Here is a 13,658-nt window from a genome sequence, read left to right on the forward strand (position 1 = left end):
TAATACTATGTATATTTCTGTTTATATTAAAATGTCTTCAGATTTAGACTAATAAATGCAATAAAAGTATAAAATATTATAAAATATGCTCTTATAAAGAAGATAACATGCTTTTCTCGTTATTATAAAATGTCACAAATAGTTTAAATGTATGTGTATTTCTGTTAATATAAAAATGTCTTCAGATTCATGGCAAAAAATGTTATTAAAGTAGAAAATACTATAAAATATGCCTTTATAAAGATAACGTGCTGTTTGTCAGGGGCGGGACTTCCGCTCGGATTTCAAAATAAAAGTTTAAAGCCCTGCTCTTCGCCTCCCCCCGTTGCGCATTTCCTGTCACCATCACGTCACTTCTGGATGTCAATATGCGGCTCGGTGCGGCGGCTGGGAAACGGAACCACGGGAAAGATGTAAACCATTAACCAGCTGAAGACTCAGCCTTGAACGAAGACACTGAACCGTCACCCAGCAGGGAGACCGAACGCTCAGGTCCAGACGAACGGAACCGCTACCGACGGACAGCCCGTTGAGTCGCTATCCTCCGAAAGCAGCGGAGCGCCTGCCTCGAAGCAGCCATCTTTTGTGCGAGAATGTACGGGGCGACACGGCGGGCCTGCTCGGGCTCTGGCCGGGGCCGGAGCCTGCTGATGCTGACGACCGCGCTCCTGCTCTCGGTCGTCGGGCTGCTCTCCGGGCTGCCCGGTTCTACCGAGGCGAAGGAATGCGACAAACCGTGCATGAACGGCCAGTGCAACACGGCCACCGGCAACTGTGTGTGCTTCCCCGGCTGGGTCGGGGACCAATGCCAGCACTGCGGAGGGAGATTCAGGTACAGTGAACACACACAGGGGCTGGAGGAAGCTGCTGCTATCACTCAGGTGTGCAGCCTGACGTGAGCTCAGTGTTTGATCATTCACAGCAGAGCTCACCTGAGGCAGGTGTACTGTCACTACCACTGCTGCTGAGGGTCATTTCTACTGCTTTAATACGACTAAATGTCTTTAAATGCCCCACATAATGCTGTTATGCCATTTAGGTGATTTTGATGACGTGCATGTTGACTAATATTGAGCGTCTGTGTCACCATCTTCCCCCCAAATCTGTTGAATTGTGATTAGAACAAGTGTCAACATCACTGTGAGGCTCCACTTCAGGTCCCCGGCACACATAAACAGTAAACATGTGTGTCAGACAAGTATCTTTCTGTAAGAACCACATTAAAATCCTTGAAATGTCACATTTCCCTTCCAGAATGTATGAAAACGGGAATATTTTTTTCCTAATTTAATCTCAGTGTGTTTGTGCTGGATGTGGGTGTGTGTTCTGGATGCTGGTGGTTTTTTTGGAGTCACTACTTGTGTTTAAAAATGGGTTAAAGTTTATTAGGGATTGTCGTCGCTACGTCCGAGTCGGGGGATAAACTTACCGTGAAGAAATCTTTTTAAACATTACCTCATCAATCAACATCTGTGCCCGAGACGTGTCAGGTGGATTATCATCAACAATGGCGGTTGTGTAACGTTGTGTTTACCACCAGAGAAGCAAGTTTGTCCGCCGGATGTTTTGTTTCCATTCCTGTTACTCGTGTAGTGTTTGTCCGCCCCAAACATCCAGATTACTTCACTGAATGTACGTCAGACGTAAGATGACGTAAAGAAAGCAAAGCCATGTGTATGTCTGAGTTTTTAAATGTAGGTCAACTCTGACTCAACTCGGCACTCACCAGCGATTCTGGACGATGGAGGTCATCTTCCGTAGATCGCTGCTGCAGTCGGGCTGATAAACAGGAGTGAAGATGTTCTGCACTTTATATTAAACAGCTCTTGATCCGATATCACTATAGTTGTTTATTCCTCCAGACGTCGTGGCACTACACCGGACTCTCTAGCTGGTTCTGAGCAGCCCGGTATCATGTTCAGCCTTTCTTTTCAGATTAGTAACCGCTGAAAGGAAGATAAACTTGAAGAAGAAAACTGGCGCATAAAGGGACGGGGTTTCTTGCTCTGTTTTCAAAATAATTGTCAAACTCTCCACATACGTCCTTCGACACGGTGAAGCTCAAAACACTCGACTGCGGGAACAAGAAGAACAACTTTAAGCTCGGCGCCGTTTCCTTTTATCTGTGCTGACATTTCTTCCGTCGGTTGTAAAATGTCAGACAGTTGTGAGGAATCCCTCAACGCAGTTTCCCAGAGGCCAAGAAGATGTCGCAGTGATTGTGTTGTTTTGTCTGACAGCCTTCAACCCAAAGATGTTTCTATTTAAAATGACATAAAACAGAGAAATATGGCAAATTTTCCATTTTTTTTTTTTAAAGAGCTGCAGCCAGAGAGTGTCTGCTGTTTTTACTCCCAAAGAAGCTGCTGAAATTATGAAACGATTGATGAAAACCATTCTTGATATTGGCTAATCATTTTGGCATTAATCCCTTTTCGTTTTTTACTGTCTCTGCTTTCATAGAGCTATAACCAGGTGTTTATTTTCCAATTGGATTACGATGATGGTGATTCCTCTGCGTACTTGTGAGGACGACGAGTCGGCAGGGAGAGAAGAAAAAGCGTTACAGTCTGAAAAATAAAAGCCTTTTTTTTTTTTTCCTCTATTGTTTTACCAGCCCTGTCAGTAAGCGTTGTCTCGCTTTTACACAACTCTTTGTAACACAGGCGCTGTCATGGCGGCCATGAAAACCAAGAGACTGGAAGGTGTGTGTGACCCACTGAAGTGCTCGGATATCACGTTATCTGAACGGCATAAAACGAGAGCAGCTCGGGGGTCAAAGTGTTGGAAACCCGTGGAAGGAAAAAGCAACCTGCGTTTTTTTATAGCCCGAGCCGTCCGACTGTGGGTTAGTGCTGCTGGTCAAACTCTCATGGAAACATCTGAGAGGTGGGAGGAAGGTGACCACACTTCCTGCACACATCAATGTGGGCTTTTTTTTTCTGTGTAGGTGCTCGCTCTAATTCAAACAAAGGATAGTGACACCGCGCTGACTTTAACGGCAAACGCGGTACCCGGTGGGGGAGGAAGGTTTCAGAAGTCAATTATTAATAGTTCTCAGGCAATCAGCGGCACGCTTCATGTCCTGTGTGCACATCAGAGGGTCACTTCTATTACCCGAGTTTGAATAGTGATATTCTGGGGAGGTGATCAGGTCCTGCAGCACCCGATCGCAGCCTCGGTTCAACGATGATGACACTGTTGATTGTTTGTTTGATTAATCGATAAGCTGTCTGGTCCGTAACGTCCCAGAACGTCTTGTTCTGTTCTGTCCACAACCACAAAGATATTCAGTTTATTTAACAGGGACAGAACAGACTCGTGCTCAAGAAGCAACTCGGATCGATCATCAAATCAGCTGCTGATTTATTTGACAGTTGACAACTAATCGAGTAATCCTCGCAGCTCTACATGCTTGGTCTGTTTTTATATATGATTCTGACCTTTTGCACGTAAATAAGATAAGATCACATAAGCAAGCATTTAATTAGAAAAGCAAATTTCCCCCCCCTCATACAATCTCCTTGTTCGAGTCAGTAATGTTTTACTTCTGCAGTCTCTCATCGCTGGTTGTTAGCAAGCCGATCTTGTTTTAATAATGCGACGAGCTCGCTAGAATGCGTCCCATCAGGCCGTGCTCCATTGTCTGGCCTCGGCTGAGTGTTTTTTAGTAGATCCGGGGTGTTTTGTTCCTTTTCTTCTTTTTAAATTTGATATTCACCGTCGTGCTGCCTCAGCTCGGTGTGGAGGCTGCCAGGTCGTAAAGCAGAGCTGTTTCGGAGGCCCGCGGCGTTATGCATCCTCTTGATATCAGCGGTGGTCAAGGAGAAGGGGAAGCTTGGAACTATGTGCACATTAGCGTGGCCGGGAGCATATCCGGACAGGTAAAATGGAGGCTGAATGGCTGCTGAGCTTCTAATGTTTCAGAGGGGGGGGGCCGGGTTGAGTGCTCTCTGAATGGAGCTGCTCGTCTTGGTTGCGGTTTGAGACGCTGGGAGCTCGTTGCACTCAAGTATTAATTGACTTCACTGTGGGAAGTCCTCACCGGCCCACCAGCTGCATCCTGGGTAACAGTTGTCAGCATGAAAAGTCCCGAGCTCGGGTCAAGTGGAGCTTAAGGCCTCGCCATCAATGATTAGTTTCTTCGCCGATTCCTTTTTCTCTGATTTAGTTATTGAGGGATGTAATTGTCAGAAAATCACGACTAATTGATTCCCAGAGTTCAAGTTGTAGTCCTCCAGTTTATAATGAGGTCTAAAAAGTCATTTTCTTTTACATTGAATTGATTGTTGGAGTTATTTCTCCCCGTAGCTCGGGTGTTAGAGCTGTGTGTGCGCTGTAGAGCAGTTTGGTGATTCATTGTTTGGTGAGTGGTTTGACTCCTGCTTCTCCTTTCTACACGCCAAAGTGTCCTAAACTGCCAGCATGTTCAGACTAAGATGTAAGTTGATTTGCACTGCAGCTGCACAATATATCATTCCAGCGCTGGCCTCGCATTAACTCAAACACACGCTGCTGTGAGGTTTTAGCTGCTTCGTGCAACAGGGAAGCTAGCAGAGTTTCCACGACGAATCTACAAGACGAGTTTGACATGATATTGAAAAATGAGTCTGATGCGTTGAGGTTCGCCGCTGGTTAGTGGTTGAACACAGCGAGGCATAATCGTATACACTTCTGATCGTATTCTCCAGATGCGAGGGAACATGCTTGACGCCAGCAAGCTGACAATTAACACAATCTGACTGTATTTCCCTTCAAATCCGTCGACCGTAGTTGCAGCCATCTTTGCACATCACTCATCCTCCAGCTGTTGCACTTGACCAAGTTCCTGGCTCGTTAAAGCTGGAGTGGAGGAGGAGGAGGAGGAGGAGGAGGAGGAGGAAGAGGAGGATCGTCCCCATGGAGATTATTAAAGTTGAACTTTAAGTGCGGTTTGCGAAGTTCTCGTCCAGCCACTCTTAAAAAGCAGCAGAGATTCTGTTTCTGTTCTACGACTATGTTGTGGCCGTCGCTGCTCGTCTGACCCCGAACAAAACCTGACCTCCTGTATAATGTTTATCACTCCTGCTCCACACTGTACAGCAGGACCGGTGATGTTGGAGCAGCTCCTTCACCCCCCCCCCCCCCCCCTACCTCATCAGGCTAATCATGAAATGGAGCGGTAAACTTTCTGCTCTGTGATCCGGCATTGTGGAATCGAGGCCGTGTTGTTTTGTTAACGCGGTCAAAGAGCTGATAGTTTTTTTTTCGGAGGAGAGCCTGTGGTCTGAGGCCGTGTTTAGCATACAGACAATGCTGCCATACAAGGTCGGCTGAATGCTGGTTAAAGAAGCGGCTCTCTGTGGCAGGGTCGTGCCAAGATGGAGTCCCGAACTAGCCGTGAGGGCCAAAATCAACACGATGAAGGAGGGAGAGAGGGGCAGACGAAAACAGACCAGTGTGTTTTGGTGTTTTCACGCCCGTAAAAATTAAGGTTTTTATTTTAATTGGTGGATTTTTTTTGGAACTTGTGATTCTGTGTAGTCAAGTGTGTGACTCTTTGCCAGGGGACTCAGTGAGGAGCTGGTTGAAATTGACATCACAACATTAATACAGATATTTTCCTTATAAATGTCAAATTAGGGACCAGTTGGGGACAACAAAGTGCCAATTATCAGTAACCAAGGAGACCAGTGACAGATATTTAGAACTCATATACTTTGCTGTAATAGTGATGGTCAGATTTTGATAATTAGAAAAAAAGAGAAAGGAAATCCAGAGATTACTTCTGATGTCTTCTGTAGTAATCAGGCGTTTTTGGGGTCTTTTATTAGGGAGTTTACAGGGGAGAGTTGTCAGGAAATGTTAGGAGAGAAGGGAGAATGGATTCAAACAGGGAACAATGCAGATTTTGGTTTTACTCCTTGACGCTTGCAGACCACCGGGGATCATCTGCATGTAAATGTTCGACGCTTTTAGAACCAGAGATGAAACTCACTGAACTCGGATTGAGGCAGAAATGTCACAGGCGGATTTCCTCGGCACTCGGGGTAATAAACCCGTCTGAATGAGCCGACCGGAGGAACATGAGAAATATATTCTTCCGCGTGTGTCGACTGACCTTTTTAAATAACATTCTGGACAGCAGAAGTCCAGCCGGTGGTTCAGTCCAACAGCTGCATGTCTGGAGAGAATCGGCCGCGTAGAATCGGTTGTTGAACCGAACTGTCTGCTGGCTTACGTTGTTGTTGATCCTCAGAAAGACATAGACATCGAAACGACGGCGTCTGAATTGCTGCGAACGTCTTTGTTTATGTGGTCTGCTATAGTCTTAACAGCTGCTTGTAAAGTTGATGTCGCCATAAGGCTCAAACTTTATCTGATATCCACACTGATTAGACTGTTGCTACAAAAGCCAGCCTTGTGCTTCTCGGTGCAAACTCCCAGAGACATGCTTTTTATAGTACAGGAAGCAGCTTTTATTTGTTTTTTACATTTTTTTTATCACAGTTATGAGCGAGTTTCTTGTGTCTTTACTACGGTGGATGTTCGTGTCCTCACAGCAACTCTGACTCTCCCTGATTTCTAATGCAATTAATGAATAAATGCAGATTAAAGAAGAGGATTTCCTGCTCATGTTCCAGCCAACATCCATGTACATAATTGAGAGTTAACAGCGTTCTTCTCTCTTTATTTTCAAAGTGCATTGTCACATTTCTCACTGCGTTGCCTCCACCAACTGGCCCTCTTTCCCCCATGTTGGTTAGTTATTTGGTTTGTTGGTTTATCAGCAGATTTACACATAAACTACTGAACAGATTTCCATGAAACTTGGATGGAGGATGGGTCTCGGCCCAGAATAGACCCCATTAACTTTTGGTGCTGATCCAGGAATTTTTTCTCACTTTCTTCGACTTTACAAAGGAGAGGACGTTTTTCAGCATTTTCGTTTATTTCTCAGGGAATAATGCACGGATCCTGGTTGAAACAATCATCTCAAATAGGGATTAACCAATTTTAGGGCAGATGAAGGCTCCATTTTTACTAAAACTGAACTTTGACCTGGCTTTCTGTTTATTTTGCTCTGTATTATTTTTCTATTATATTATTCCTACTTCAAAATACAGCAGCTGTTGAAAACAAAAGCCAACCATGAAATGTTGTGGGGACAAAATGCACAAGACCTCTCTGACTAGAAGTGCTAAGGAATTATATTCAGTGTTGGTAGAGTATTAATCATGTCTGAGTTTTTCCTCAGACTACAATCACACCACGTCAAGTGTATTTATGAAACGCAAATTACAGTCACATTCCCTCGGGGTGGGCTTTACAATCTGTACAGCGAACAACATCCGCTCTCCTCAGATCCTCGATTCAGAAGGAAAAACTCCCAAGAAGAAACCGAAAGAGCCACACAGGAAGGATCCCTTTCCCCAGTGGGTTTAGACAGCTGCAGCTCTTATCTTGACTCGTCTCAACGTTCTGGAAATGACATACTTGGATTTTAAACAGCATCTTTTCTAACTGATGCTCTGCTGATACACTCGTCCACTCCTTCTAAGAGAAACTTTTTGGCAAGTTCATAGTGTGTTTTTATTGCTGTCTTTAGTATCGTCTGCGTATCAGTCCCCATCCTTCCTCAGGCTCTCTGGAACCTGTTAGCAAGCTGACCTCCCCTCACATATAAAGGCCCCGCTGAGCCGACCGGCCCGCCTGCCCTCTGCAGAGAAACTCATGGTCCTCACTGCTGAACATCTGATTTATTCCTTTTCCAGCCTACTGATGCAGAGGCGCCGAAATTTGTCCCAGAGTCATAGACGAAGTTCAGCAAGGTTTTACTCGATGAATTTGCATATAACTGTGCAGAAACACTGTCAGAAAGTCTGAGGTGCCGGCTACCACAGGACTGAGTTCTGTTAGTGCAGGTGAGGTGAATGTGCATTAACGGCTGTTGAAAGGGAAAATTAGTAGGTTAGAAAGCTTTCATTAAAGTGCAACAGTAACTCAGGCAAAACTCGAAGCGTGAAAGTACAGAAAGTTGGAAAACAGCTAAAAATCTATTAAATATTTATAAAGTAATATAACTGACGTATAGCTTCACAAGCTTGTTTTGGGCACACGCTCTTTGTTGATTTGTTGCCGGTCTGTTCCAGTTCACAGCTCACCTCGTCTGCGGCTGCTGCTGAGCAACTTCATGGCGTCTAATGTCACCAAACATATCACTTAAAGGTGAATCCACCCAAAAAAATTAAAGTTCAGTCATTATCTACTCACCTAACCCATCAGGAGTTGGTTGGAGGCGTTTAGGGTCGAGTGTGGTAGAACCACAAGATGCCGTGATAAACACACGCTTGGTAATGTTACTGTGCCAAAACATTTAAAGGATTAGTTCACCCAAAATTGAAGCTTGGAGTCCACATAGCATTTATGGAGATACACAGTGAAACAGCAGTGCAGCATTGTGTTAAACACCTGACGTAATCCAGTCTCTAGAAGCCCAGAGATCCCAACTTGATTTGAAGAAATGTTTTTTTTATGCCCTCAAAGTGTGGTCGAGCTCACGCACACACTTCAGACAGGATGCATGCTAACGCTTTTAGCTTAGCTGCTACAGTAAAGCATTGGGCTTTAAAAATGGTGGAAGGTATTTCATGATTTAAATGCAAGATACTTGAGAATGCTGTAACCCTGTTTTGCTGAGAAACTCCAGAAATGTTTTGTAATTTCTGGGTAAACTGTTCCTTTAAATGTGGTGACGTGGCATCGTTACCGAGGACTGATTTCAGCGTCTTGTTTCCGACCAGACTTGACTCTAAACTCCATGTGAGCAGCTCCTGATGGGTCTGCTTGATTGAAGAAATCACAGCATCCCTCAGAAACGGCTTTAATATTAGATTCTTTCTGCTGACATTTCACAAATTATGTGAAATCATTAAATAATGTGCACAGCTCTGAGTTGCTTTGGGACACAACATTCATAATAAAAGTGTAATTTTCTGCTAAAATATTCCCTAATTGATTTTAAAACTCATATCAGCAGCTGTCTGAGTGTGTCCGCTCAGACGGTCTGCGGGGGGAAAAACCCGCTCGCTCTCGTAGCATTTACTCTGTCTGAGCGTGCTCGTCTCCCCTCCGGTCTGTTGTCGCCTTCCAATGAGAAATCATGTTTGCTCTGCTCTCATGCTGCAACACTTTGCCATTTGCAGACCACTCGGCTCTGCGGCAGGGATACTGTTTGCATGAGAAGGTTGTCGGGCGTCACCGTCAATGTCACCGTCGATGTTTGTCTAACGACAGGAAGTACGGACGCCTGCTGGCTTGTTCTGTATCTCAGGATGCTTTCGACCTCTTATGTTTAACTTGACATCACAGATATTGACGCCGTTTGTTAGATCTGTCTATTTCGTGCTGGTTTTATACATTTTAGCTTGTTAAAGAGATATTCCGGTGTAAGTTTAATCCATGGTCTAAATCAACGTGAAACTGTGTTAGACTCCCTCTCGAGAGATCAAGTTAGCAGACCGCTAATTTACGGAGTTTTATCAACCTCAGAAACGACCGCACGACAACAATACACTGCAGTAAATGGATCCAAATATAAACCGCCACCAAAAAGCCACAAATAATGCTCAGAACAGCACCAAACTTCAGCAACAGTACAAATAGAGTCTCAGCACATAGTCCGGGGCATCTAACCTCCGCTAGCTTAGCTGGATTTCTACTGAAAAGCTGACTAAATTTACCACTCTTCTGCAGCAGCTTCCTGTTGACGGGAAGTCCCGACGAGTCGATTACCGAGTGCAGTAGAGTTCCGCGTCTCATGGATGAAAATGTATGATTGTGACTCCATGGAAAAGCAATCAAAGTTCATATGTGTCTTACCTGCCAGTTTATAACAGTTATTATCGAGAGCGGACAGGGAAAAGAACGGAATTGGTCATTTCTAACCGCACTCGGTAATCGTCGCGTCGGGACTTCCCCGATCCGGAAGCTGATGGAGGAAAGTTGAAATCTGTTTTTGGCTTCACAATAGAAATCCAGCTAAGCTAGCGGAGGTTAGATGCCCCGGACTATGTGCTGAGACCCTATTTGTACTGTTGCTGAAGTTTGGTGCTGTTCTGAGCATTATTTGTGGCTTTTTGGTGGCGGTTTATATTTGGATCCATTTGCTGCAGTGTATTGTTGTTGTGCGGTCGTTTCTGAGGTTGATAAAACTCCGTAAATTAGCGGTCTGCTAACTTGATCTCTCGAGAGGGAGTCTAACACAGTTTCACAGTGATTTAGACCATGGATTAAATTTACACCGGAACATCCCTTTAAGTCCAGCTCACATGAACTGTGCCCTTGACCTTATGATGTCAGATGTTCCAGGAAAACTTTTGTTTCTTGTAACTTTACTTTGTTGTTATATTTCTTAAACACTCCTTCATAAAATAGAGCAACTTTTGGTGGGGTTGTATCAGACATTTGACTTGTTGTCCGACCACACTGGAAATAAGAAGTCTTCTGAAGCTTTTTTCGACATGGCACCTTAAATCTCCATTAAGATGAATCGGCTACCACATGTTCAAGCTGGAGCTGCAGTTTTTTTAATAACAGAATTATATAGTTTTACATGTTTTTAATGAGAGAAATCATCACAATAAAAAATCCAGCTCTAAATCAGGAAAAACATTTGTTTCATAAGCTTTAAATGATGGTTATCCAGTGATCAATGTAGTAAATGACTTAAAAATGGGCATCAATACAGGAAGAAACTGTCAGTCGTTGCTGGTACGTTTTGGTTTTAGTTGATGGGAAGTGGTGTGGGTTTTTTAGTTTTTTTTAGCATGAGGTTTTTGTCTAGTTCCTATTTTGGTTCCATATATGCTTCAGGTACAGATTGCCGTCTATAACGTCCCCTTAATGTGCTTCAGTTCTGTTAACAGTGCAGTTAAATCATATTGTTCCCAGCATCAGTGGGTCGTGTCCCCTCTGTCCCTGCTGGGATTTGTGCCTTTTGCTTCTCAGGGTTCAAGATACGCACGACTGCATGCATGAATTCTAGGTTTAAAACTGCTTTTTTGATCATTTCATGCCGTTCCAGAGGGATATTGGTATCACATTAGTAAGCACTAGTGGCAGAGTCTGTTTTGTAACATGCAGCAGGTTACATTGTGGTGTGTTGGAGAGTCTGGAGCCTCTCATCCTCTGAGGGAGCTCTGTTTTTCTGCTAGCTGGGAGAGCTGAGAGTCCCTGCAGGCCTCGGCTGTATCAGCACCGAGAGATCTGTAATTACAGCGTTAGTGTACTCGTTAGCTAACCGCCGAGACCTGCCTGGTGGAAAAGGTTGGGTGAAACTGCTCTCTTACTGCACTTAAAGCACATACAGTCAGCTATAATCAGCAGAACCTCGCGTGTGGTTGTCGGTGTCAATACTGTCGAACTTGTCGCACGAATTGCATTTCGGTTTCCCTCCAAAAATGAACCGCTTCAGTGTTTTTGAACGCTTCATTTGCTGTTATACTGACTCTCCATCCAGTGCAGGGATAGCACAGTAGAATTGTTGCAATATAGAGTCATATGTTTGGCCTGTAAAGTGAAATTAACAACACCCTTGGCCTTGGACATTGAACCGGCCAGCCCACACAGCTGGGGCTGTTGGCGTGCACCTCCGCAGCTCTGACTGCAGGCTAAAGATCTCAATAACAAGAAGTTGCAGCTCACTAGCCGCAAATAAAAACACAACGGGGATCACCACTAGAAGGCCTGGGCAGGATTTATGTCATCACTTACAAAACATATTTCATCTGTGGTGTGCCGAGTTGTGAAAGGACAGCATCCTGTTTTTGTAGAGACGAGATGTACATAGAAACCAGGTTGACTTAGAAAAATACTCCTCGTTAAGTCGAGAAACATTCACATATTGTCAAAATGTCGAGCACGTCTTGATAGATGTGTGTTAGATCATTAACTGTAGCCGGGCAGGGAGGAGCGCGTTCTCTGCTGCTTTCTCAGTAGACTTTAGTCCGTGTGAGACTGTTTTGGAACAAGCCTGAGACTGGGTGTGTTAGCGGAGTCATCGCACCCTGAGACCTACATCAGTAATGATACAATCTCTCTGACTGCGGCTAAGTGTCCCCTGTGTAATTCAGCTCCTCTGCTGCTTGCTGCTGTGTCATCAAGCTGGAATTGATCAGGCAATAACAGGGGCCCGGGCGCCGAACTGTACTATTAGAGTGTTTTGCGGCCAGCTGCCCGTCGAGGTGTCTGCCTCAGATGATAATTTGCTGCGAGGTTTAATCATTCGCAGCTCCTCTGCTGTCCCGATCGCTGCACGAAGTGAGAAAGAAGTGAGGTGTCAGAAGTTAGTGTTTACCTGCGCTCGCTCTGCTCTGCTACTAGTTCACTGTGCAACAATATTGTGCGTGTGTTATCATTTCGGTGTTTTAGCTTCGTCTGACCACAACCCAAAGACACAGAAGTGACAGTTATGTAGAAACGGCCCTCCTCACAGGAAACATTTGCATGATAAAGGACTGATTCATATCGAATAACATGAGTCTGTTGCCATGCTAGCAGCTCTGTGTCTGCTTTGAATAAAATGCTAATGTCAGCGTGCTAACGATTGCTTATTAGCACCAAACATAAAGTAAAGCTGAAGTTGAGAATGCTGTTAGTGTTGCAGGTATTCGGTCATAAATCAAAGTGTTAGACGACTGGATCTGATGATGAGAGGAGAAGAGGGGGAGTGTCAGTTCATCCTGAAACACATTTCATGGAAATCCATTTAATAGTTGTTCTGATACGATCTGATATTTCAGTTTGGACCAGTTCAAGGACGTGCATCGCCGCACTTGAAGCCGCTTCGCTAGCATTTCTAAAAGATGTGTGATTGTGAAAGATTCACATGTACCGACAGTTATTTCACCTCTTACCTGCAGCATCCTGTCACACCCACGCCAGCAGCAGTAGATGATTTCCTGGATTGTTTAAACTAAATAAAAAAAAACCTCTTCTCTTCTTGTTCTCCCTCAGGTTGACGGGGCCCTCTGGTTATCTGACTGACGGTCCAGGAAACTACAAGTACAAGACCAAGTGCACCTGGCTGATAGAGGGACAGTAAGTAGAGTTACAGATACAGCACCAGGGGAGAAAAACCACATCAGGACCTGAATTTGCAACTATTATGTTGATATCATCTGATCACATCAGTGTTTGCAATAGACTGCTTGTAAAACCTGCGTTTTTACAGACAGGTTGTTCATGTTGTGCACATTTTAAGTCGCTTTTAAGGTAAATCGAGGACATTGTCCTGGGAAAAAACCCCCTGGACATCTGGTCTGTAAGCAGGCAGAACAGAATCTGTAAAAACACAACACGAATGAATACTTTTATTATCAACTGTATTCAATCGGCTTCTGTCATTCAGAGGGAAAAAGGCAGAAAGACCTTGAGATGAGATTCAGAGATGAATTGTAAAAACCGAGCGCTGCAAACTCAATATTTCAAGTGTGCTCATTATGGCTGTTATGTACACAGCCTGCACTGCAGTCCTTCAGAGATTTATCCAACATTAGTAATTTACAGTATCCAGAAGATGATGGATGAAGGATGAATGGCAAAGTAACTGTGAGAAATTCAATACTCCCTCTGTGTTGTTTTAGTCAGCACTACCTCGCTACACTATTGATTTAGAG

General features: G+C 44.3%; 1 protein-coding gene across 2 annotated transcripts in view; it reads left to right on the plus strand.

Annotated features, from left to right (window-relative positions):
- Positions 1 to 341: 341 nt before the first annotated feature.
- Positions 342 to 13,658, plus strand: part of atrn (attractin) — a 136,437-nt gene continuing 123,120 nt past the window's right edge. For both annotated transcript variants that reach the window (XM_030443643.1, XM_030443644.1), the window contains exons 1-2: positions 342 to 832; positions 12,997 to 13,080. In XM_030443643.1, coding sequence (XP_030299503.1) covers positions 594 to 832; positions 12,997 to 13,080 — 323 coding nt within the window. In that variant the 5' untranslated portion in view covers positions 342 to 593. The remainder of the gene's footprint in view (positions 833 to 12,996; positions 13,081 to 13,658) is intronic.

The sequence above is a fragment of the Sparus aurata genome, chromosome 16, assembly GCF_900880675.1.
Source record: "Sparus aurata chromosome 16, fSpaAur1.1, whole genome shotgun sequence".
Lineage (NCBI taxonomy): Eukaryota > Metazoa > Chordata > Actinopteri > Spariformes > Sparidae > Sparus > Sparus aurata.